This window comes from Leptonychotes weddellii, chromosome 3 (assembly GCF_054177405.1).
Source record: "Leptonychotes weddellii isolate Sample4059 chromosome 3, ASM5417740v2, whole genome shotgun sequence".
In the NCBI taxonomy this organism is placed as follows: Eukaryota; Metazoa; Chordata; class Mammalia; order Carnivora; family Phocidae; genus Leptonychotes; species Leptonychotes weddellii.
The window spans coordinates 94649254-94675996 of NC_138371.1; the positions used below are offsets into that span (position 1 = coordinate 94649254).

The 26743-nt window shown below is 40.1% G+C and overlaps 1 protein-coding gene across 6 annotated transcripts in view; it reads right to left on the reverse strand.

Annotated features, from left to right (window-relative positions):
- CLASP1 (cytoplasmic linker associated protein 1) overlaps positions 1-26743 on the reverse strand; it is a 248232-nt gene that overhangs the window by 31044 nt on the left and 190445 nt on the right. For 4 of the 6 annotated variants that reach the window (XM_081814611.1, XM_081814613.1, XM_081814612.1 and 1 more), the window contains 9 exons: positions 23472-23575; positions 21583-21606; positions 20013-20257; positions 18151-18214; positions 15389-15552; positions 12276-12354; positions 11111-11254; positions 2692-2835; positions 1828-1934 (listed from right to left, as the gene is read on the reverse strand). In XM_081814611.1, coding sequence (XP_081670737.1) covers positions 1828-1934; positions 2692-2835; positions 11111-11254; positions 12276-12354; positions 15389-15552; positions 18151-18214; positions 20013-20257; positions 21583-21606; positions 23472-23575 — 1075 coding nt within the window. The remainder of the gene's footprint in view (positions 1-1827; positions 1935-2691; positions 2836-11110; positions 11255-12275; positions 12355-15388; positions 15553-18150; positions 18215-20012; positions 20258-21582; positions 21607-23471; positions 23576-26743) is intronic. The other 2 variants (XM_081814614.1, XM_081814616.1) reach the window with 1 other exon arrangement.

The following is a 26743-nucleotide window of genomic DNA, read 5'->3' on the forward strand; positions in this document are numbered from 1 at the left end:
GGCAAGAAAACATTTAGGTCACACTTGGCCTTCATCTTGAAAATGATATTAATACTGAAAATAAACCTCTTCATTTCTTCCACCGACTGGCAACCCTGACAGTAAAAATTAAGACCAGGCCAACTAAAAATGAATGGTGACTTGGAAAAGTAAAATTTTTAATAATCTGGGGATCCGTGAAGATTAATACCATGCCAATTCTTAGCTCGGATGGATTACACCAGTGGCCTCCACCAGTCTTTTACCTAGACTAGCAAGCACATAGAATAAAAATACTTGCATTTTACCTTTTGCTTATTACCTAAGGAATGTGCCACCCTAATAATGAAAGAACTAAAAGATAAGAAGTATGAACTATGTATTATGGAAGAGATTTCCTAATTAATGGTGCAGAAGTACTACTTCTAGACAAAAGCAACCATTTACAGAGAATTCAAGCTTTCCACAAAATCCTGCCCCTGCCCTCCACCCCGAGAAAGAGAACTCTGATTTTACTGTTAACACTGGACCCTGTAAGTCATATACTTTAGATACAGATATTAACATGAAAAAAAAATAGTTGGTTGAGCCTCAGTCACACCTGGGGAAAGTCAGACATATTTTCATTCACTTCTGATGTCAACTATCTAATTATACCAGCCTGCTAAAATCATGACAACACAGACCAAACTTGGAGACGTGACATCATTCTTCATTCTACCTAAATATAGTACCAGGGGATTTAGGGGGATTAGAAATAAGGCAATATAAACAGTAGCATACTACAAGTATATGAAATATTTTGTTTCACCAAGAGAAAAATACAAATTTCATATGTTCCAAATAGTTATATAACTTGAAGAACTAAAGAGAACTTTACTGGTAAGGATGGAAGATTTGGGGAATTTAAAAATCTAAAATAAATTTAAAGGCACTTGTATTTTTATATTTTCCTACTAAAGAGGTAGCCTTTAAAGGGAAGATGGCAGTACTTGTATGTTCTTATTATCTTGGTGTCAACATCCCTTAAGACACAGCCCCCTGATCCTTGTGGCCAGGGATCGCAAAGATCTGGACTTCTGGTGGACAAACACAGCACGTACGACCCTCACAGGTCCGGGCACTATGAAGTCTGGCTTCTAGGGCCACTCCTCTATGTGAGGCCATGAGAGACGCCAACACATGCCAGGCGGTCACCTGCAGAGACTTCCAGAGGCTCTGGGCAGATGGAGAAGTCTAAAGATCCTGAGCCAAAGCATTTTTCTGATTTTAAGTCACTGTCTTAGACTCTCTAAGACCAAAATATGCTATTGTCTATGTGCATGGTCCCAACAAAAGTCTGAAAATGCTGATCCAATTTTAGTTCTCAGGTTCTTAGTACCTCTCCAGAGCAGCAGTCTGCTTCAAACGTGAGCCTGTGATGACAGCAACTATGCTTGGAACAGCTGCTTGGTGGGAAAACTACCCCAGGCTATGTGTGGACTGACTACAGAGGATTTATTTAGATGACAAATACCTTCAGGTGCTCCTAGCACTTGGAGAATAGGTGATGAATTTCTAAATGGTTTCTATGTGAAACAGTACTAAATGTAAATTTAGCTTTAAAATTTTAAGTTACTAGGGAGTGCTCAGAGCCGGAAGAATCTCCGAGAACATTGAGCACAAACTGGCCATTTCGCCATGGAAGTCAACTGCTTTGCCCAAGATTATATAGTTAAGATTTGGGTGAGGACCCCATGGTCTCCTGATACCCATTCATTTTTTGCTATTAAGCTTGGTCTAAAAACCTAGAAATAGGTTGGACACTGGGGTGCTTTAGTTTCTTCGCTTTTGTTGAAATGGCATTACCTGGGAGATAGGCCCCCATGGGAACAGTTGGTGGGGGAGGTCAGGGGGCTGGTCCTGCTGCTGGTGTGTCGGGAGGGAGTCCGGCCAATTGTATTGCTCGGAGAGCCCTGGTGTGAAAACAGAATAAGCATCATTATTCAAGGGCTAAACATAGATTATAGTGCCCCCTTTCCCCTAGGTTTTCTTCTTTTTTAAGATTGATTTTAGAGTGAGAGGGCAAGAGCACAAGCAGGAGGGGCAGAGGGAGAGGGAAGAGAATCCCAAGCAGACTCCACGCTGAGCACACAGCCTGATATGGGGCTCGATCTCATGACCATGAGATCACGACCTGAGCTGAAACCCAGTCAGATGCTCAACTGACTGTGCCACCCAGGCGCCCCGCCCCCCAGCTTTTTAACCCACATGTAAATAAAAGGGCAAAATCTGCACAATTGGGATGACTTTTTTTTTTTAAATCATTAAGGCCAACTTTAAGTGCACATACACCCAAAATGGGTAACTGTCACGTAGGGATTCCTGAAGCTCAATGACTGATGTCAGCTATGCTAGATTAACAGACACAAATTGAGCACTTCCATCTTTACATATGAAGAAAGTAAGTAACTCAATGAGTAAATGACTAAATGACCAAGTAAAAATTTAACTGACTGAACAATCTCATGTAAGAAAAAGGCCATATTTAAATACCAAGTTCACTCATTCACTGGGAATATGGCAGGATCAGACCCGGCCCCCACCCTCCAGATGCCCACAATCTACTAAAAGAGAACAAGAAAGCTGGCCATTTTATTAGAGCACGTCTAGACCGGGGATTCACAGAGGTCATGATCAGTACAGAGGTATCAATTGTGACCAAGCACTCACCACACTGGTGTTACTGGCATTCTTGAGGTGGTTATGCAGGAGTTTGGTGGCACCATCCTGGAATGTTTTTGGCAAGGCACCAAGTAACATGGTAAATTCAGGAGTGTTCAATTCAAACAGAGAGATCAGCACAATTTGTGCTGCCTGGAAAAAGAACACTTGATTAATTTATGTAATAGACAACAGCATATTTTGGTCAAAACTTTCATTAAAATTATTTTACAAAAATGTTTTTGTATGAGTAAAATAAATAATAAAAAAAACAAAACAAAGAGGACACCTTTGTCATAAAAAAACACAAACAAAAGGCATCTGGAGAAAATAAGATCATCAATTATAAATAGCCTGCCTTCAACCTGGAAAATACAGCCCTGTTTCATCTTCACGCCCTTGCCTTGGATTTCCATAGCATGCTTGTAATAAATGACTTTTCCTGTGTTGTCCAGCACTAGGCACAAAGCTGGTAAATCCATAAATAAAACAATCCAAGAACGTGAAAAGGCTGACGATGGTTCACTCTACTAAGTCAGAACTGGACAGGGCTCCCGGTGCATCCTGGGGAGAACAAGATCTCCATGAGCTGCCAACGGGTTATCTGAGCAACCATTTTTCCTCAAGGCCACTCCGAGGGACTGAGAAATTCTAGAAAAAGAGTTTAAATACATCCGGAGAACTCCTAACTGTTATGCCTACGAAGTGAGGAGACAGTCCATGGGCAGCAAACCAGACTTCTATGGTACAAATTTAAAATGTACTCTTCTGTGTTTTGGCAAATGCTCTACTTTTCTTTATTAACTGAGACAATATGTTGCAGGACTGCTGGTGATCACTCTGACAGCAAGGTGGGAAAGCAGTTAGCTGAAGCAATAGTAGCCCAATGAGACTCAGGTTTCTCCAGCAAGTTATGTGCTTTCTATGGTACTAAGTAGTAGCAGGCACTAAAAAAGCCTGAGGAATTCGTTCCAAGGGTTTTGATTTAGAAAAACTATGCCAAGAGAAAACTTCAGTAAATAATGGCATTTCTTACAAATTTCTGAGAGTCAGAAGAAAGAAAAACACATTATGAACATCTTCTGACTGAAAGGATACATTTAGCTGTCCAACACACTCTAATTTTAGGATTGCAGTAATTATTCTGTATATTTTTTTCCATGATATAGGGTATTACAAAATATATTATTTGCTTAGAAAGGCTCTGGAAATAAACACCACAAAATATTTCAATGCTTTCACAATGTTAAAATTACTTCTGGATCCAGTAAAGGCAAAATTACTATTTTTGTCTGGAGAAGGGGGAAAAAAAAAACAAAGATAATCCAGAGACTCAAATATATTTAACCAAAAATAAAAGTTATGAAATTTAAAATATCAGTAGAATGTTTTTTTACATCAAAAACTACTTTTTAGACATATCAAAAGCATTATTAAGCACCGCATTGGGCAAAAGTATCTTCCTTTTTTCCCTTGACCTCCAAATACAGTCATTAGTAGCTTTTCCATCCAAATTAAATCCCAAGGGGCCTGTGTGCTTTCATGACAGAGGCAAAACACACTGTTACTGACTGTGTTAAAATTTACATTTCATTATTGAAACATTCTTATTAAGTAGTTATCTGAAGGAATCTATTTCACCACCAATGTAATACATATTAACAATGATCTGTATATTTGTATAGGAGCAAATTCCAAAACTCATGCAAGGTAACCTGTGCATTTAAAAAACCATTTTATTAGATGTTAGGGAAAAAAATGCATGCAGAAAAAACTGCACTTCAAAGAGACAGAAAAAAAGACTTGATTTAGCAGGGAGAAAAAATGTCGCCAATTTAGTAAGAAAGCTTAGGGACTTATTTTTTAATGACTGACAATGATATTTGAAAATTATAAAATGTAACAGTATATTTTTGAATACCATATTTTTATGTGAAATGTGCCACTGTCTTTACTTTAAAAACCGCGTTTCTTCCCAGAATGACAGGATATCCAACACCACAAAGTAATTTGAGGTTTTTCATAAAGCAAATTCTAAAATTAGCGGGATCTTTTAGGAACAAGAGGGCTGCCCAGAAACTGCTAATTCATGGCTACATGCTGTTAACGACTCTTAGTCATGTGGGAAAAGAAGGTGCAGCCGACTTTAACTTCTGGCCCACTAAAGAAACTTCTCTTTCAATAACCCTAACGTTGAATTTGATAAATCAAACAGAAAAACGGGGTATTTTGAAAATACAGCTAGTTGGAAAGATGGTACATTTGCGGTGACTTATATATATAAATGAGTGTAATTTATTTTTACATTTTCCAAAATACAAAATGTAAATGATTCTATACAGTCTTCAAAAGTCACCCTTAGGTTTAAAGCTGTTTTCAAAGTAAAACCCTTTCTAATGATGTCCAAGCTCCAGAAATGCATAGAAAGTATGACTTAAATATGTTGTTTTTTTTTTTTTAAAGATTTTATTTATTTATTTGACAGAGAGATAGAGAAACAGCACAAGTAGGCAGAGTGGCAGGCAGAGGGAGAGGGAGAAGCAGGCTTCCTGCTGAGCAGGGAGCCCGATGCGGGGCTCAATCCCAGGACCCTGGGATCATGACCTGAGCCGAAGGCAGCCGCTTAGCTGACTGAGCCACCCAGGTGTCCCAAATATGTTCTTTTAAAAATACTTTACGTCACAGTTTTAAAAGGAATGAGACTGCTATGGTCCTAAAATATTTTATCTACAACCCTCTGTCATAGTGAGAAGTCAGAATACTAGAATCCAAGCAAGGAAGAAAACTGGGTTATATTTATCATTACCATCAATACACTCTCTTTAAAGTAATAATTCCAAATATGGGGATTGAGTTGGAGAGAGTCGTTTAAAAAAGCCTGCAGCATAGCTCGTGTGCAATAATGAATCAAAGAGTAGAGTATGCCCCTGTTTTTGTCCCATCATTGAACTCTTGCTTTCCACAAGAGGTGGGGCCGATAAGCGGCCAGACAAAACACTCAAGGTTGCTGCTGACTTTTTCTAATGGACAACTCTAGGGTTACTGATTTCCAAGATCAAATGGCAACTTACAAGGAAATGATCCCCACTCACACCCCTACAGGAGAATTTGGGAGGTGAGGGCAAAAGGTCTTTCGAATCTTACTGTCACTGTGTGGAAAGCAGCACTCCCAAGGCTATCAACTGCCTTTAAAGCAGGAAAGAATTTTTTGAGACAGGAGATCAATAAAGCTTTGACAAATGCTTCAGCACTGGTATTAATTGGGGAAAACTTAAACTCGGGGAGGGAAAGAAGTTTTCTCATTTATTAAACGATTACTGCTCCCTCCGGATTGTCATTAAAAATTGCTTTAGAAAATCACCAAAGAAAGGGTATCTCAACACCTTCAGATATTTCTCATTTAGTATCTCTGCTTCACCATTCTGCTAAAGTAAGGTAGAGGTCTACACTCAACATAGCTATTTCTTTGGGCAGGGAGTTAATCATAAAACATGTTAAAACACAAGCATTTACACACACACACACTATCACGTAGTATTATATGAATTTTAGGTTTCTTCAAAATCTTTTCAGTGTCTCGACAAGGGTAATCAGTATTAATCATCTAAAAGGCAAACAGTGAAGTGTCTTTTTTCAAATTAGTACATAGTTTAAAATCTACCTGTTTACAATTTTCTTCCAAGTTTCCTTCTCCAGGCCCAGAGCAGGTGGAAGCTGACCTAGTGGGGAAATCCTCACCTACTCGACTACGCTGAAGCGGGGACTGACAAACAGGAAAGGCAGTAGGATTTAATGAGAGAAGAAGCAAGTGCTTAAACCGGGGTTATTTGTAAGCTGTGAAAGTATTTAGTTTCTTTTACAGAATCACCTAGGTATATATAATCTAACAGGTAGGAATAGGGAGAATAACAGCAGTAATGAGCGGTTTCAAACCTCTATCATTTGCTAGGTGCGTAATAACCATAATCCTTGCCAGGAGTCATAGCACTCTTGCCTTATGCAATGAAAGGGTCAAAAGGAGACCAAAAAGGTCAACTCGTTTCTTGAAAGTGCCCGTCACAGTTCAGTTGAGCAAACCCTGAGCTTTGCGGCTAAGGCCACACTGCCTACCAGTAATCAGACTTGAACATTTTTCAGTTGGACGGGCATGTGGGTGGCACAGTTGGTTAAGCGTCCGACTCCTGATTTTGGCTCAGGTCATGATCTCAGGGTCATAAGATACTCCCTCTCCCTCACTCCCTCTCTCTAAAAAAGAAAAAAAAAAAATTTCTTTTTTCAGTTAGAAATTTCACCTTCTGAAGGTTTCTGTCATCTTCCTGCTCCAGGCAATAGCATCTTTGTACTTTCTAGGCTTCTTTGCCATGCTTTCAGTTATCGCATCTCTCAAAACATGTGGGGGCTAAATCTGCTATCACATCTGACAATGTAGGTGCTAAATGTCAGAGGATCATATATGATAACCAAACCCACAAGGATTCTGAATCCTGAAATATAAACATACCATTAAAAATTCTACTGCATTACCACATTCCCTTTGGTTGATGGGGGAAAAAAAAAAATCTTCCTAATGCTGGAAAAAATTGGGTTCTCCATTTGCTCCACAAATAGCAACAGCAAAACCAAAACAACCAAGAGCAGGGGCTGCAACGTAAATGAAGTAATATTTAGCTATTTTTTCTCTACTAGTCCTCCCAATGAAGCCTGAGACAGGGATTATCATTCCCATTTTTGGGGAACAAACAAGAATTAAGAGATTACGGTGCCAGCTTACACCAACGAGTGGCAGAGGCAAAAGTCAAAAGAAGGTCAAACTCCAGAATCTACTTCCTACTGTCAACACATTATGTTATTTTTTTTTTTTTTTTAAGATTTACTTATTTAATTGAGAGAGGGAGAGAACCTCAAGCAGACTCCGCACTCAGCTCTGAGCCCAATGTGGGGCTCAATCTCATGACCCTGAGATCACGACCTGAACAAATATCAAGAGTCGGACGCTTAACCGACTGAGCCACCCAGGCGTCCCACATTATAGTATCTTAACATCAACACAGCACCTTCGGAAAGGTATAGTATGGCCAACACAACTAGTCAGGGCTCCCATACCTAAAACACGAACAAGGTTACTTTGAGAATAAAGCTGGCCAGTGAAGGTCTGGGGAGGGGGGGCTTTTCCTGCTAGCCCCCATCAGGTTGGGCCTAAGCACACTCCACTGCTGACTGGCTTGCGTTCCGGTTCTGGCTGTGCCTCTTCCCTCCTCTTCAAAACATCTTAAATATTTAAACACCCCTCTCTCTCCAACATCAAACACCCCAAAATGCTGAGATGAAAAGGGAAACAAAGTAAATTATTAAAAATGTTAACAACAAATCAAGAGTTCTATCAGCTTAAAGTGCTTTCCCAAATAGGATTGTGTAGAATGAATTATACTGTCTGCAAACTCCCCAACTACTGTTGGGGCAGAAAATTAATACTCTTAGAGGGGTAGATTAAGGTTTTTCAGCAAACCCTGGACGTCTGGGGAAATTTTTTCCCCAAATATTCTCCTGCTGGCTTTGAAAAAGCAAACTGCCATGTTGTGGAGAGGGCCATGTGGCAGACAGGGGGTGGCAGGTAACCTCTGTGAGCTGAGAACACCGTGCTGGCAGTCAGCAAGAAAACAGGCACCTTGGCCCCACTCCTGTAAGGAATGGAATTCAGCCAAGCAGCAGTGAGCCAGAAGAGACCAAAAACCCAGACAACACCTTGATTTCCGTCTGTTAAGATCTTAAGCAGAGGACCCAGAGACCATGTGCCAGATTCCTGAATCACAGAAATTACAACATAATAAATTTGTGTAGTTTCAAGCTGCTAAGTCTGTGGTGATTTGGTATCCAACAGAAAAACTAATACAGAGGTCAAAACAGGGGGCCTCCAACACTATGATTTTGAAAATAATGGCTTCGACGTGCTACATAAAATTAGATCATTTCTCTTTGGGCATTTATCATTCATTGATTCATTCAAAATGTTTATTAAATGTCTACTTTGTTCCAACAGGTATTGTGCTTGGTGCTGAGTATACAGGGTGAGTGAAAACAGGGAGGTGGGGAAGGCACTGGGGAGCAGCAAGTCCAGCCCTCGTCCCGAAGATCCTGAAGATGAAGGCTGGGACCAAGAGAATTAGTGGCAACCAGGTCAACATTGACAGTCTGTATTTGTTGAGGTTCAACCCCAGGGTAAATTTCTAAAACAATGGGTCTCAACTCTGTGCATTAAAAATCAGCCAAGAGCCAGTGAGACCCAAAATGCTGTCCACACTTTTTATTAATTAAGTCAAATTACCTGGGGTAGAGCCCAGGAATTGAGGTTGATTTTGATCGCAGCCAGGACTGAGAACTACTAATTTTCTGAAGATCAGGATTGCTGTCCCAGAACCTGGGTTTGAACTCAGTCTGAAGGTGAGGTATTAAGCAGTCCTCAAGATGGGGAAGGGGAAGTGAGAGCAGGCAACAGAAGCGGAATACCAATGGAGCCCAGGCTTTGTGAAGCAACACTATAGGATCCAAAATGATTGAAATTAAGTGTTGGAGATCAACAGTAAATGAACCATGTGATTTCTGGCAATAAATTTAATATCTTAACCATATTTGACTTAAGCCAGTAGTAAAATAAGTTGAGTGTACTGGAACCTAAGGCTAAGGAACTCAAGGAAAAAAGTTCCTATAACAACCTGTTTAGAAAAGTTAGGGAAATAAATTCTAGTTCAAATTTCTAATGTCCATGTCCAGAGAAAAGTGGACGTTATGATGAAAGTGAGCTGCTCCCACGCAGGCCCTAATCATGGTAAGTCTAGAGTATGTTTCAGCCCTACAGGAGGGAATATTTAAGTAACATTCAATTATAAAAGGAACACACACACACACACACACACACACGTGTTGACTAAAGATAGAAAGCTGTCCTGAAGGCTTTTGTATTTATTGGCCAATCTTGTGATTTTGAAAATTACAACAGAAGTATCTGTTTGTGACTTACATACCAACCAAATCATTGAACCACCTCCTACTGTTCCTCCCTAATCCAACACTGGCTTAATGGCTAAATTAAAGGTTGCCAGTGAAATGCTCTTTTGATAATAATCTTGAATGAGTGCTTGAATAAGATTTGCCCTTGTTACTTTCACCTTGGACAACTTAGTTTATTTTCTACACAGTGGACACAGGACTTACATGACCCATGACCCTTTCAAAGAAACCTTCCAGAGAATTCTTCTGTTGTCTTTGAACTCCACTGGAGGAGGAGCTAAGTGTTCATTTGCATTTGGAAATACACCACTCCTGCTAGCTATTGCTTGGAAGCCTCCTTTTCTTTTTTCCTGCCTGGCCCCAAGTGGTCCACATTATCAAGGCCAAAGGACTCCACTGGTCAGGCTAAATGTGGAAGGAGTTTGGCACAGAAGAAACAAAGCAAAGCTCGTGATTATACACAACCAAAATCAAGTACTTTCAGTCTAAAAGCTGAACTGAGGAAGCTGGCTTTTAAAGAGTACTTTATAAAGGCTACTCAGTTTCTATATAAAGTAAAAGAATAACGACTGTGTGTGCAACTCAAGCACAGAAGGACATGGACAGGCAGAGAGGAAGAGAAACACAGGAACTTACACTCGTTGCGTGCTTACAACTTGTCAGGAATTGACAAAATGTTTCACATATAGTAATTAATCTCTGTTAATGGTCCTGAGGCAGAGTACTACCTAGTAAGAGAAATGGTACTCTGTGTACTATTATATGTCCCTGTGTACTGTTATATTACTTTGTTATATGCCCCTCAATGTGTCACTCCTGAAGAAAGTAGCCAATACTTCTGCTGATGAAAAAAAACAAAACACCTTGGTGTCCAGGTGGCTCCAAAATCTGAATTCTACCTCCCCATTCATTCAGCCCCCCATCTCAAAAAGAGTGTGTTCCAAGTGTGGTATATAATCCAAAATTGTTTGCTCTTTTTAAACTCAGGAATTCATATTCCTAGCAAACTTTCAGCCACATTTTGCTGTGAGGCACCTTATGGCCGGGCAGCCTTAGATCTTCAATTCTGTCCTCAAAGTCCATGTCACAAAACTGATATATGGAAAACCAATGGCCTCACAAGACACTAAACTGCTAGTGTTTTCACATTTGAAAAGAACAAAATAAATGCCTAAGGAAAGCACGAAACCATCATACATGATTTCTGATTTTCATTTTGATGTCAGAAGCCTGGGACGAGGTGGAACTGGAGAGAGAAGATAAGGGCGAGAGCAAAGTCTGGTTTTCACAGAAAAGGAGTGAGAATATGGATCCCGTGTAGCTGTGTGGGGTGGTCTGCAAGTTTCTAGGTAAATTTCTTTTCCTAACACATGCCTGAGAACAGTCTGTGTTTAAAGCTGCACCTGAGCTCTCCTGGACATACCTTTCTCACGTCTGAACTCTTTGGTTCTGTCGTCCAGGTTATAATTCTAGAAACAGCAAGCCTCGTCTCACTAGAGTTTACAAAATCTGTTGGATCCATCTGCCGAGCAAGGGACTCAATGTACTTCAGGATTGCAACTTTGACCTGAAAGACCCAATAATTATAAACATTAAGCACACTTTATGAACCCTTGAATAGAATTCTGAACTGAATTCTGATCAGAGAAAAGTAAATACTCTTGAGGGGACACCTCCTTCCTCCTGGATTTATGTTTGCACAGGGAGCGGCACCCACCAGGGACAAAAGCATGAAATGACTGATAGGTAAGTTTGGGAACAGGGCGAGTGGCATATAGCTCAATCCGCTTCAGTTTTAGACTGAAGGCACACTCTGCTCCTCCCGTATGCGGCAAGACACCTGCAGGGCATGAGCCCCTGCGGGCAGGCTGTGGGATTTCCAGCGCTGCCACTAACCGTGAAGTACTTAGCTTTGTTTTTTACACATCCTTGGCCATGTCTTGCAAGGGAGCATTTTCAGCGATCAAGCTGATACTCTGCCTAACTTCTCCACTGATGTTTCAATGGGCTTGCACCTTTGGAGAAGAGGGTTATTATTTATTGGGCCTATCCTAAAACCCCAACAAAAGTTAACAATTAAAGAACAGTTGATGTATGTGACCTCATTCAAATGAACACACACCCTCCCTCAGATTCAGTCTTGTTATCATAGATAGGATTTTCCAAAATAGGGAACAATTAATTTTCATGTGTTAGAATGTTAATATTTGAAAACATTCCAATAAGATACCTTATCTCAACACATGAGAGCTTTCTAGTTTAAATACCATGAAAAACAGTAATAATACCCAAATGTTGCTAGGCTGTGGAACGACTGATCCTCCCATTATATTGCTGGTAGGAATATAATATGGCGCAACCATTTCTGCAGTTTAGAATAAAGTTAAACATGTACCTACCCAATAAACCAACAACTTTTCTCCTAGCCACTCAACCAAGAGAAATGGGAACACATTCCCAAATAGTTGTACAAGGATGCTCACAGCAGATTTATTCATAACAGCCAAATATGAATCATGAATAAAAAAGTACATTTTAAGCAAATCTGACTTATAGAGGTTGAACTCTAATGACAAATAGTTACCAACCTTGAGGTTAGGAGTTTGAGTTTGATCCACAATAAATCTCATCAAAATGTTAAACTGTTGATCAAATGGAAAGGAGTCCCTAGGTTTAAGAGAAGAAAACAAACTGCTCAGTTTTAAAGAAAGGCTTATTAGAAAAAGTAATGTAAAAACGTATCAGTAACGAAAATATACCATTACAGATGAGTCTAATTTATATAAAAGCAAGCCTGACCTTAGTTGACTAAGTTTACCAATTGTACTTTTCATTTTATATAAATACTAGAGTAATACACACTATATGGAAAATTCAGAAAAAGGAAAATCTGCTTAAAGTCCCGAAACACACACTCCACTTACTTTGGGTTATGCTATTTTAAAAATTAAGACCAAGCAATAAACTAAGGAAGAGATTCCCACCTGCCTTCTAAGGGATCTGCTCATCTTCTCTCTAGCTACCTTTCTGAATATTGCTTCATGAGAAGCACTTCCAATTCCCAAATCTGAATTTACATCCTGACTGGGCTGCTTACCGCCGACCTTGCTAAGGCTAATCACACTGTCCCCTCCCTTGGTCCCACTGGGCAACTGCTTATGGTCTCTGTTCTGTGGAGTCACCGCAGCAGAGTGCCCATGGGAGACCCAGCAAGGGAACTCCCCATCCAGCTACAACACATGCAGAAGCCAGGGCCTTCGGAGCCCCTCTCCTGCTCCACTTCTGGACTGTTCCTGAGCTCATTTCTTGTAGCCGCTTCACATTTTCGACATAACTGCGTAACCCTAAGGGTTCCTGGCTAGCAAAAATCTGTGCTCTCTCCCTTCAAGTGCTGCAATCACTAGCATTAGTTTAAAAGTGCAGAATGGTGTCCATGTGGGAAAATGCAGACACACCTTCCACACTAACAGGAAAGACTGTGCAAAGCGAACATCTATTAGAACTGGGGCTGAGTGAATGCACTGCTTTCTTCGGACTCTCGGACTCATACTGCCCTTAAATTAAAGAAACGAGGTCAACAAACAACACACAAAACACCTCTCTTTTCTTCTGCAGCAAGGGGAGAATGGAGAATCCACTTAAGTATAAACTGGTGTGTTTAATCTGGAAATGTGCCCATGGTTAGGCACAGCCAAAGGAAAGGAAACAGGCAGATCACAATTAGGCCTATCATACCTCAGGAACCCCTCACAGCCAGCATGGAGACCCCTCACCCCCGCCCCCAGGACTCACAGACTGATCCTAAATATGCTGAAACAGCTAGGCATCTCAGCTGCTGAGGAAATGGGAATGATGAATGTGTTCTAGAAACTTAGATCAAATCTACCCAGAAGAGGATTCCTTTTTTTTTCCTATCTATCTATCTATCTATCTATCTATCATCTATTTATTTATTTGATGTAGTGTTCCATGATTCATTGTTTGCATATAACACCCAGTGCTCCATTCAATATGTGCCCTCTTTAATACCCATCACCAGGCTAACCCATCCCCCCACCCGCCTAGAACCCTCAGTTTGTTTCTCAGAGTCCATAGCAGAAGAGGATTCTTAAAGGGAAGAGGCATCCAGGAAAATAATAAGAGGGTTTTCCTTAATCACCAAAGTTTAGGAGTAGAATCTTAACATTCTTGCCATTCCTAAAACTCTGAATGGTTTTGCCATTCATAAATTCACCTATATTACGGAAGTGACCTTTAGGCCAAGTCTGGCTCACAAATATTTTATTTGGCTTTCAGAGTGTCATTAAAAAATTAATCTCTAACAGAGATTATACCTGGACAAAAGGTACATCACACGTGGCTAGAAAAATTTCTAGTGTGACTTGTAAGAAGTTGGAAGTATTAAAAATACTGAGGTATTCAGGAGAATGTAAATAAATACTCAAATTTCTTTCAAAGAGAAGAGAATCAATTTGCAAGGCTTTATATCTGTTTTTGTCTTGAGCATTCACAAAAACAATACCAGCTCACGGAGGATATGGGTATTTCATCTCATCAAATGCAGGAACATTTCAACAAATATGTTAACAAAAGAATGTGGAAATTGTATGAGAGTACACTTATTCAAGCAGATGACAAAACCATGGGTGACAAAAGAGAATGGCAAAAAACCACCTATGAGAGTCTTGTAACATCAACATGGTCTAGCCCACGTGAAGAGACATTTGCCCAAAGATGACACCCAAATGGCCAACAAGTACACGAAATGCTCAACATCACTATTAGGGAAATGCAAATCAAAACCACAAGGAGGTATCAGCTCACGGCTCCTAGCTATCATCAAAAAGACAAGAGAGAACAAGTGTTGGCGAGGACGTGGAGAAAAGGGAGCCCTTCTGCACTGTGGGTGGGAATGTCAACTGGGGCAGCCACTACAGAAAACAGTACAGGTTCCTCAAAAAATTAAAAATAGAAACATCATATGATCCAGGATCTCCACTTCTGGGCATGTAACCAAAGGGGATGAAACCACTATCTCGAAGAGATACCCGACCTCATGGTCACTGTAGCATAATTTACAATAGCCAAGATATAAAACAACCTAAGTGTCTGTCAACAAAAGAATGGATTAAAAAAAAACCCCACAAAGGAATATTATTCGGTCATAAAAAAGAAGAAAATGCTGCCATTTGTGACAACATGGATGGACCCTGAGGGCACGATGCTAAGTGAAATAAGCCAGACAGAGAAAGACAAAAAAAGCATGATCAGGCTTATATGTGGAATCCCCGTGCCGTGCCCTCTCCCAAAACCCAAATCCATAAAAGCAGAGTAGAATGGTGATTGCCAGAGTACAGGGTGGGGAAAATGGGGAGATGCTGGTTAAGGGGTACAGGGCTTCCAGTTACAACATGAATCAGCTTTGGGGATCTAAAGTACAGAATGGTGATTCCAGTTAACAATACCGTATTATACACTTAAAAGTTGCTAAGAGAATAGATCTGAAATGTTCTTACCACCACCACAACAAAAGAATGGCAATTATGTGAGTGAAGGATGTGTTAACTAACGTTGTGGTAATCATTTAGCAATATACACATGTGTCAAATCATCACGTTATATACCTCAAACTTACACGACATTATGTGTCAGTTGTATATCAAAAGTTGGGGAAGAAATGGTCTGGCCTCTAAAATCTTACCTGGTGACATCTAGAGCCTTCTGAACTTTTGCTTGCACAGATCCAAGTAAATCTGCTCCCATTTTCTTAAGTAATTGTGTGAGAAGAACAAAAAGCCAGTCTTGCAAGTCATCCTTATGAATTATTATAAAATCCACAAGAGTCTCCAAAAACATACTGAAAACCTAGGCACAAATGAAAACCAAATATTTCACATATGTAATTCATAATTTCCTCCAAAGTCTCTATTAAAAATGGACTGGTCATATTAGAGGAGACAAATGTATTAAAAAAATAAAGGAAAAAGGATCGGAACTTACTCTCTGTTGTGAATTCCACCGCAAACCAGGCCATGCAACAAAACAAATTCCATGTTAGTTCATAGTGAATTAATAACCATTTTCATGCAGTTTCTTAAAAGACCTGAAAAGATTACAAACTGATACTGATACTCTCCCCTCCCTCAATATGCCTTCAAAATTCAGTACCGAGAGAAATTAACTTTGCTGAAAGGTATTAGTTTAATCCTGGAGGCCTCTCTTCCTTCCATCCTTCCTTCCTCTTAAAAAAAAAAAAAAAAAAAAAAGTCTCTTAACCATCGTAATTCCATACTATTACTGTCCATTATCTAGCATTCAACAAGTAATGTTACAAGATAAGGGAGGAAAAAAACCTTGTGCATTGTAGATTTCGATGTAGGCCAATTCAGATATTGTAAAGTAATACAATATAAAAAGATTATAAAAGTCACTATAGTCTTTATAAAAAATTATGGCTTAGAATAAAAGATACAGTCCACATAATTTTCATGCTGCTGTGCGATCATTAATGCTGTATAAGGTGAGATAAGAGTCCACAGTGGACTATCCTTGAACCGATTTCAGAGAGATAAGTAGTACTGTGTCCCCTACTTGGGCTAATAAATGAGTCATGCTCTACTGGGACAACCCAGCCATTATATACCTACTCAGTTCTAGCACAGCAACTATTAACCACCAGGGGTCTCCCGTGAGACAGCTCAGAAAAAAACTCACTGAGCCCCCAGCTATGGAATTCCTGGCTTAGCTCAAAGGCAGCTAGCAAATATTAACTAAACTGAGACCTCCAAACTCACTGTACAAGAGCCTTCTGATGGAAACAAATTTCCTTCTTTATCCTCACATTCTGGTTCTGAATCAGCAATCTAGAGGTGACAGGTAACAGAAATTTCATCAATGCTCCATACTACCTAACATCCCTTATGCTCTAACTCTTATGAATCTTATGCTTAAAATCTTCCTTTTTTTTTTTTTTTGGAAGTAGGCTCCATGCCCAGCATGGAGCCCAACACAGGGCCCAAACCCATGACCCTGTAATCAAGACCTGAGCCAAGATCAAGAGTCTGACGTTCAACTGACTGAGCCACCCAGGTGCCCCAGTCTTCCTGCTTTTAAACACTATCTTAGAGAAAAATCGTGATAATTGTATCCTTGGATATCTCTGTGGCCCTAGAATTCAACCTTTCTTGGATTCTACTTATGTTGTTAATGTTAACCTTGCTGTGAGGTTCATCACAGGAATTTTAAGACATGCTTCAAGACCAGTACCGAGGAGAACTGCTGTCTCCCACCCCCTACCCCCTGCAGAAAAAAGAGAACCCCCACATTCATTCTCCTAGGCTCCCATGAGCATCTCAAAGAACAGGGGTCCCGTGTTGTCTTCTGTGTCCCTAGTCCAGAGCGAGTACTGAGTGCTGAATGACTGGATAGAGCATGTCTGATGACTCCGATGAGAAAGACAGGGCAGGAAAGGAAAGGAGGTCACAGTAACTGGCTGGACTTTCTGGCCATGACAGGTCTCCTTCTCCCCATAAGACTTAACAAGAGACCATTTTTACTAGGAAAACTGTGGTCTGAGATCATGAAATCCTGCACTGTCAAGCATATGAGATTTGGTTATGCTGACTGAAGGTTCTACCAAATTTTGCACTTCTGGTCCTGTCCTTTATCCATCCTTTAAATTTGCCCAATAAACTCAATCCCATTTTCTTTCTCTAAAAGCATCCAACTAGGATTCCTCCCAAACTAATGGTATTTGTTTCAAATCTAGACTCCAAGCAAGCTTCTGTAAAGGGTCCCTCTCTCAGCACCACTCCTGGGTCATAGTCAGGGGTGTTTTCCTCCCAGCAGGGATCCCCCCTCAGGGCTCAGTGCTCTCCTTTTTTTTCTTAACAGAAATGGACTCCTTGGACCCCGGGAGTGTGGATGCCAGCTAGGTGGCCACCACTGAGCAAGTTCTTGGGGACAGGAAAATTCTATTTGGAGAAATAGCTTAACCTGGTTTTTCAATAAATCCATTACATAAATGCTTCTATTTTTTTTATCTTGTCCTATATAGACAAATGCTACATGGGGTACAAAAAAAAATAATTATAGACATGATTATCTTCTTCATTTCTGTTAAGAAAAAAAAGGCACTGCATTAGAATATGATGTTTAATTTAGCACCTAGCCCACTGTTTGGCTAATAGGAAGTACCCCAAAGCATCCGAATATGACTACATCTTATTCTTTCCGTTAACTCTTAAATTTTATTTAGTTTATTTAGCTCCAAGTTTTATGGACATGTGAAGATCCCAAGAAGTCTTTTTTAAAAGATATAACATAAACTACTGCTGAAGCTGGTGTTATATCTGTAAGGTCTGAACTGCGCTATGGGGAATTCTCTCTCACTCTTAAGTAGTATATTATACAGCTCACGTGGGCATGCGAGGGCGCGTCGGCAGGCACGAGTCCCAGACTTACCTTGCTGTGAGGGTCAGCAAACATTCGGGTGAAGATCTCACACAATCTTTTCAATTCTACTCGACTAGAGGGAATAAAATGGAAATAAATAAATGAATTTAGAATTTAATGAGTCAACACTGAGATTAGTGACAGCTTTTTTAAAGCTTTTTTCATAAACGAATCATTTTATTTAAAAATTCATGATGAAATTAAGCAGAAATATAAAACCATGACAGTTTGACTCTCAACTTAAAATGAGGCAACTGAATCTCAGAGGGTGATTACCAAAGTTTGCACACATGGGAGTGGCAAAGCCCTGAGCTAAATCCCCGCTCATTTCATTTGACATCTGTTTTCCACCTGCCACAGATGAAAGGCAATGGGATAAAGTGTAGGAAAAGCATGTGCTTTGGGGTGAGACGGACCTGGATTTTAATCTCAGTTTTGCTACCAAGTACTCGGATGTCTTTAGATCTGTATCAAATAAATGGCCACAGGGAGCTTTAAAGGAGGAAACGCTGCCATTCCTACAACTGCTGAGACCAAGCAAACATTCATTTCCTGTTAGTGCCCTTTTGCCTTTTCTGATCCTTACCTATACTACGGAGTCCCATTTCTCATTCAAGGCTTGAATAAGCATCATCATCTCTTCCCTAAACTACCCTTGAGTAATCCCCCCTTCATACAGATGAAGATCCTTTAACATTATTAACAACACGATCTAGTTAGACCAATGCCAATCAACAGATTTCTAGAGATTCTTCAATGGATACTTGGTGAACACTAAAAATCAAGAAACCAGGATCTCCAGAATTAAGCAGATTCTTGAGGAATAATCATCTCAACAAACCATCCTCATTTTTTTTTTTAATCCTCATTTTGTTTTCGACAGCTCACTAGAGCATTAGAGGCTATGTGCGTTTCAGAAAGCATACGACAAAACTTCTCAAGACCTCTCGGGGTGGGGAATGGCACGTAACAGATACGAACATGGCAGGGTGGAGTCGGACAGGCCGGACGGGCACACTTCCAGCACAGGGATCCACTAGTCAAGGTTCACTTAGCTGTGCAGAGCCTATCCGTGATCATAAACTGACCCACTCGCACAAGTTATCTTAGAAAAAATCTCCAAAGAACATCGTATCTGTATTTCAGGGATTCTAACTTGCCCAATTTTTCACATTTTAACATCTCTGTAATTTAGAGATTCATCCTGTGATCAAAGACATATTATATTAGTACTGCCATGGTTTAATAAGCAGCATTTCTTCTTAGAGGGATGTAAACTAGCAGTGTGTCAAAGGTGCCTCAGATTTGATGAAATATGGTATAAACATATACTGTTATGGTATGTGCGATACATGCTCATTTTAGAAAATTTGTGAGATATAGAAACAAGGACAAAAGCAAAATAATCAACTCTAGTAATAATGCTGGTACTACTTTAAAATACTCCATTTTAGTATGTCGTTACTATGCACACTTATAAGCTATATGTATGCATATATTACAAAATTTTAGGCTGAGACTGCTATGATTTTACCCACTACTCCAAAGTATAATGAACCATACCAAGCAGCAGAGTTATTTTTTACCTAACTTGCAAACTGTATCAAGACTTCTCAAATAACACCTAGCAGATAAATATGAACTGTAATGGAACCAAATGTTTTATAAACCTAATAGAGTATTTGTCAGTTATTTCAAAGTCCTTGGAAGGCAAAGACCATGTCTTAGTCATCTTAGCACCCCCAGTGCCTGCCCCTGCGCCAGGAACTCTGTAAGGACTCCTTGAATGACAGGGAACCCCCTTAAACCCACTGCTGAGTGTAATATGGGACTTAAAACTTGGCTTACAACCTTGGCCTCCTTGTCCTCACCTCAGTGTTCTTTGGCTCTTCAGTAAGTTCTGCAGGCCTAGAAGCCCTTCTTTCCTTTCTGACCAGTTGGAACTGGCACAGTGGTTGAGAACTTCTGCTACGTCCTCAGTCTGGCGCAGATAATGGGGAATGCCACCATTCCTGGAGCCGTACGAGCGCTCAGAGCAAACACTCGAGGCATCGCTATTGGCGTCATCATCCGAATACATCCCATACGGCTCGTACCTCCTCCTCACAGGCTTCTTCTGTCAGATCCAACGAAGGTGGGGGTGATGGAGGAAGACATGGGAAGGTGAAATGACCATGAGTCACACCACACAAAATCAACAACAGAGTTAAAGGTAAAAAGATACGAACGCACACATACACGCACGCACGCACCACACTTTCTTGTGCTCACAGATCAGGGAAATAAAAACAGAAAAGCAGACATCCAGTCGGGATAGTAAGTAACAGGCAGAGCGGTCCACAGCAGAGATGGAAGAGTGTGGTCTCTAGGACGGTGTGTGGACTTCGCAGTGGGGCAGACTCAGGTGGTAGTCCTGCCGCCACTGACTGGCTGAGGAACTTCAGAAAGCTCCTCACCTTCCTGCTTCGCTTTCCTCATCTTTGAAATGACAAGAATGCTACCTCCCACATGCCTGCTGGGAGCATGTGTGAACTAACCTGGCTCAGCCCCTGCCACCCTGCAGGTATGCGCCCCCACCGGGCCCTTCGCAAACAGAAGCAATCTATCGTGGGTAGGGTCTGTGGGAAAATTTGTTGGCATATCCATGCTTCCTCAAGAAAGCCTGAAACTGAAATGTCAGGGACCAGAGTAGCCCAAGTAAAAGGATGCTTAAATTATCTGAACACAAATAGGCTTCCTGCAGACCCTTCACTCGTTGCTCTTACCCTGAATACAAAACTGTAAAAGTTAAACCCATAAATAATATAGCAACAGCTCTTAAACTGATAAAATACAATTTTCCCCTAAAAGAAAAAAAAAGTTAATTGGCTGAAACCATACAAATGCAATTTTCTTTTGTCTTTTTTTTTTTCTTTCACAAACGTAATTTTCTAATAATGTATGGCTTGTCCATCCACCATAACTTGCTCGGGACAGTTCTGCCTTATGCCTCTTGTCCCAGCAGAGTTATGAGTAAGTAGCACCCCCTTTCACTTTCAGAAGTATCCTTGTTAGAATGATAAATTATAGAATCATCTTATATAATATATATATACATATATACAAACTAGATTTATAAAATAAGAAAAATGTTGAATATATCCATTCAAGAAATAGTAATGACACTGAGAGTAGACACAAACTGGGTTAATAAAATAAAACACTGATAGAAGGAGTAGAGCTTGAGATTCAAAAAAAAAAAAAAAGAAAACCACTAAAACAGATGAGAGAGGAGACTTATTCCATCACTAACAACAGCTTCACTAGACTCGACAAAATCATAATTCAGACCAGAATTTCTAATTACGCTACATGCTTTGTTGCTTTCACTAGCCCCTAAAGGAAATATACTCGCAACAGAAAAAAATGAAGTTGTAAAACAAAAGTTAAAAGCACTGGTACCTTGCTCCTGGAGTCTCCTAACAGCTGTAGGCAGGAAAATATTGAAGGATGGGGAAAAAGCATAGAGAATTATGTCAGAAGCATATGTGGGGATTGTTCTTGCAACAAAAGTGTACAGCAAAACATATCTTAGCAAACCAAAAATACAGGTTAGCAAGCGATTCATATCAAGTGAATAATAACAGAACGCTTTCACAATGGCATTACCTAGCCCTTCCTACACCTCCTAGAAACGCCTTCCAGTACTCGCTACACTTCTTGCTATGCTAAAACTCTTCCCACATCACCGAGGTACATCCCGAAAGTCACCGTTAATTCTCCTGTCTGCTCCTACACTAGATTCTGTCTGCCCCTGGGGCTTCTACCCTGGGAGGCAAACACTATGTACCATTCTTGCGCTCTCTCTTCCGCAGCAGGTCACTCGGGGAGGCCAAGCAGTTTGGACAAAGAGTAATAAGGGCAGCCTGAGTGGACTGAGAGCTAGAGCTCAGAGAAAAGCCCGAGTCAAGGAAAGCCCAAGCTCAAGTTCTCAAGTCCGACTCTGCCTCCTAGAACTTTGTGCACAGTCCCTTGGGCGGTTCTTTAAAGAATGAGGGAACTCCCCGTCTTAACTGGAAGTCCCATTTAACTAAGGGTTTTGCACATCCATCATTTCCCACCCCTCTGACCTCCTAATGGGGTCTCTGAATAAATAAGAGACAGATTCTCAGTGCTGCAGCTTGGAAAGAAAAATAGCTTCACAGAGTTCCGTTCCAGCTCATGACTCTGAAGTCAAAGCCATGGTTAGAGCAATTATCCTGAACTCCAGTACCTGCCAGGAAAAAAAGCCCTTCTACACAGAAGGCTGATGAATAGAGCTGGCCAGGCAGCCCTTGCTTACAGGAAAAGCATCAGGAGAGTGGCAAACTGCTTGCTCACAGTCGCTTGTCAAAGAAATCTGACTGAGCAAGAATAAATGAGGGCGACACAGGATGGGATGAAAGTGAGAATCCCTGTTAGCCACAGGCTGTGACATTTTGATCAGATGAAAAACAGGGCTGGGTTTAAAACCTCTGGGTCTGAAAGCAGGATGTTATAATACGTTTTTCCTCACAGAGACAATATATCTTAAAACAGCACAAGCAAGGCCAGAGATCAGACAGTTCTAAAGGGGATCTATTTTAAATGCTGAGCACATCAACCAGAATATGCTAGAGGCAGTGTCACTACCAGCTGAAATACATCTTTAAAAAGCAATCTGACCACAAATTGAAGGACCTCTAATCACTTTATATATATATTTTTAAGATATTCCATTATAATGAGGCAAAAACATATTCCACCAGTGCTTTATATCCTCAGACTTCACTGGCATTAAAATTTAGGAGTTTCCTTAAATAAGGACTCATTTTTAAAGACAAACAAAGGTAAAATCGCATGGAACTACTAGTGTGGTCATGGAATCAGTGCGAGATTTTCAAACAACAAACTCTGTTACCTACTATTATAATGATATGTTTAGGCTATGCCATTAGAACCTGTAAAGCAATAGAAGCAGGAGAATGAAAAAAGGAAATGCTGGGGGGAAAAAAAAAATGGAGAAAAAGGGGAAAAAAAAAAAAGAAGCCCAATGACATCAGAGAAGCCCAATGCCATCAAAACTTCCTTGATACAGGAGCACAGAACGAACACCTGACGCAAGTATTTTTTGTATAGGGCCAATTTTCACTTAGGTACAGGGATAGAATTTTAAAGAGAAAGTGATAATAATATCAGTTTACCCAGTATTTACACAATTTTACAGAGTGCCCAGGGTGATTTAGTACCCTGATTTGGAGGCGATTTTCTGGTAAGACAGAGAAAACCGTGGCTGAGTAAGTCAAAGAGACTGCACACACTGAGACTCTTACCAAAGCATCGGCAACAGCAGCTTCAAGGTCTGTACTTGTGCTCAAAACTCGCATGGCATTCACAGAGCCAGGTATTCTTCCTGCCTGGCCAAGCCCAAACCGGTCTATTTAAGAAAAACAAAACCGAAAGATATGTCACTTTAATTCAAATTTTCTCAATTCTTTGCAAGGGCTCCTGCCTCTTCCCACCTACTGGACAGAGGCACTGGAAAGTCTCTAGCCAATCGGAACTACCCCTCACTTACAGTTCTAACTAGACTTGTTTACCGGCGGCAGAGGTGAGGTTGTTCCATATTTAATACTGTCGTGCCACAAAGCATCCTAACAACGGAAATGGCTCTTTAATGTTTTATTTTTGTAAAGTGTTGAGACATGGGAGAGAGAGAGGGGAACTTATTAGAGAAGTGAGCAGGGCTATGGGCGGAGTTTTTAAATCTATTTAGTGTTCCCTCTGGAGCAAAGCTGGCCCTGATGTTTGGTCAAACTGATTAGAAAGCTTCACGGTTTGACGACAGAGTTCTAATGCAATGTGTAATAAAAAGTTAAAATTTGAAACAAATGCATTCAATTGATCTCTGCAAATTTTCATTAGTGTCACGACTGTTTAACTGTCATTAACTGAGCTCAATTAATTTTTGGCATTTGTTCATGATGCCTGTGTCACCAAAGGTTATTTAAAAATCAGTTTATTAAAATTCTTCAATGATCATCACAAAATGCTAGCATCTTCACTGCAAAACATTAATCATTCAGATAACAGTAGTATACATTTTTCCTGAGTCTCTCAAAGGATTTTCAAATGATAGTCTAAACATGTAACACAATGGGTATGATCCAAAGAATTTAAAATAGATTTCAGCAGTTCAATAATTTTAAGCCTGTTAAGGATCAAGGACAATGAAGACTAGCTTTTTAAAAGCCCCATTACGTCAGGAGAGCAGCCTTCCTTAAGAAGAGCTGAAGTTAAAGCTATAACAGGAAAAAGTTCATATAAATTATACTCCCTAAGTGTATCATACTATTTACTGGCAAGCATTTCTTATTTAAAATCCTAATGTATTTTAAAAAACCTTTGAAGAAAAATGTTAAGATAAAAAATGCTTTCTTTTTGTGAACAAGTAAGACACTATTTGGACAGAAAAAAAAAACAAAACCCCTCTCTATTAGCCATAATGAAGCATTTAGAATAAAAGGAAAGCTAAATCTGTTTTACGTGAATTGATCTTTCTTATAAAGTGATATATTTAAAACTCTAGATATGTAACAAGAGTTCTTTAGAAAACAAGAACTCTAAAAGTGAGGTGTTACTTAGCTTTTTTAAAATGTCAATTTCAAAAATTACACCTTCCAGCGCCACCGAAAGGGGAAAATATTTAAACACTGCTAACCAAAACGTTATACAGTCATGAATTTTTATAAAGAAACAAAAATTGTATGTTATACTATCCCCTTTTTTAATGCACTTGTTGGTCACACTGTATGTTATCTTAGCCGTTCTGTTTAAAAGATGATTAAATGTGCCATATAAACTAAGAGACCACAAAGCAATTATATCTAGATCTCTCCCCATATATACATATATGTAATCAGTTGACATATGAAACAAGTGTAAATTTGAGATTTGCTGTGCATATGGTTTTATACATCTTTGCTCAAGTCTTTTTTCCATTAAAAAAGGGTAGATAGTAAGGGATTTATGAGTAACAAAATGAAAATACTTCAGTTGTAAGCCATTTAAAAATTACCCAGCATAAACTTAAATAAAACGGAATCTAAAAAAATTAAAAAAAAAAAAGTATATCTCATGCCAGCAATTCTTGCTCCAGGGATAATACTGATTTTTTTTTGACAGAAAATTAAAACTGTAAGAACAATGCAATTATTCTGTGCTTCCCAGATGCGTACAGCTCTGCCATACACAGTGACTGCAGATCACTGGATATATATCATAGATCATTTGAATTTCAAATCTGAAGGGGAAATGTTTGTCTGGATCTGAGCAAAGTTACAAGCCTTTTGTTTTCACCAGAGCAAAGTCTGTTCTACACTCACTGCTCTGATGTTATGATGAAGCTCCATTTCCCAAGAGATGGATACGTGTGACTGTGCCCTCAGTCTGGCCCCTGATTTTCAGGGGACTGTACCCTTCAGAGTGTGCATAATAAAAAGCATAGCTCGCTTCGCTTAGAGGAAGAACAGAGAAAATAACTCCATGAATTGGTGACAGTTGTCCCCATCAACAGGCTGTGATTTAATACATAATGCCTTACTCAGGTAAGAAAACTGTAGTTATCATATAAAAATGATGTCAGTTAAATCCAGCAAACTGATGCATTTCAGTATGCTTACTTTTTGCCCCAATGGCTGACCGGGGCACTTCTGGTATCGTTAAAGCGGGCTGGGACGGAACATTTGGGGACCACAGGCTGCAAAGGCTACCTGCCGCCTGACCTGATTACCTGAATCGTGACCTTGTTTTTCCGTAAAAGTTTTAGGACAAATATTTATACATATGAAATCATGCACGCTAGGACTTGGAACATTTAGTAACTAAACAGTTCCTCCAAGTAATCAGAACTTGACACTAATAATTAACATCAGTAATCAACACTTTTTGGGAGCAAAGCCTTTGTGAAATGAAAGACTGTCGGGGGACCTCCATCCCCTCTTTCCCCACAGGGACTTTTCGGGATACCTATTTCCGGTGACTGTTCTCCTATTTCGGGAGGGAGTCAAAAGAGGGGTAGAAGCCCCTCCCCGTGTTTTTGTTTTGTTTTCACATAAACATGAACACTGGAGAAATGATGTTGTCAAAAGGCTATAAAGCATCTACGGCCTATTAACAGAACCATAAACATTCAACAACTTAAAAAAATCAAAGCACGTTGGGGAAAACAAATATGAAGGGCGGACATGCCAAGTGCTAGCCGACACTGATGAAAACAAATGCGAAAATGGGTGCGAAACTGGAACATATGAAGAAGCCAAGGCATGCAGTTAGCACTTGTTCACCTGACTGCCCAACAGTTTCAGCAGTGGAGAGGGCACTAGTGGACCTGGAATGACGTCGAGAGGCTGCAGGTAAAAGGAACGGCAACACCCACAGGATTAACACAGAAGTACCCCAGACAGGAAATGCCACAGTCCAAAGGGAACACACAGACTGCTCCCAACAAGGCCATGTTTTCTCATGAAAGGAAATGATGCTGGAGATGAATGGAGAGCAAGTGCCAATCCCCAAACTCTACGGCAGCCTGCTGGCTCTCACAGGG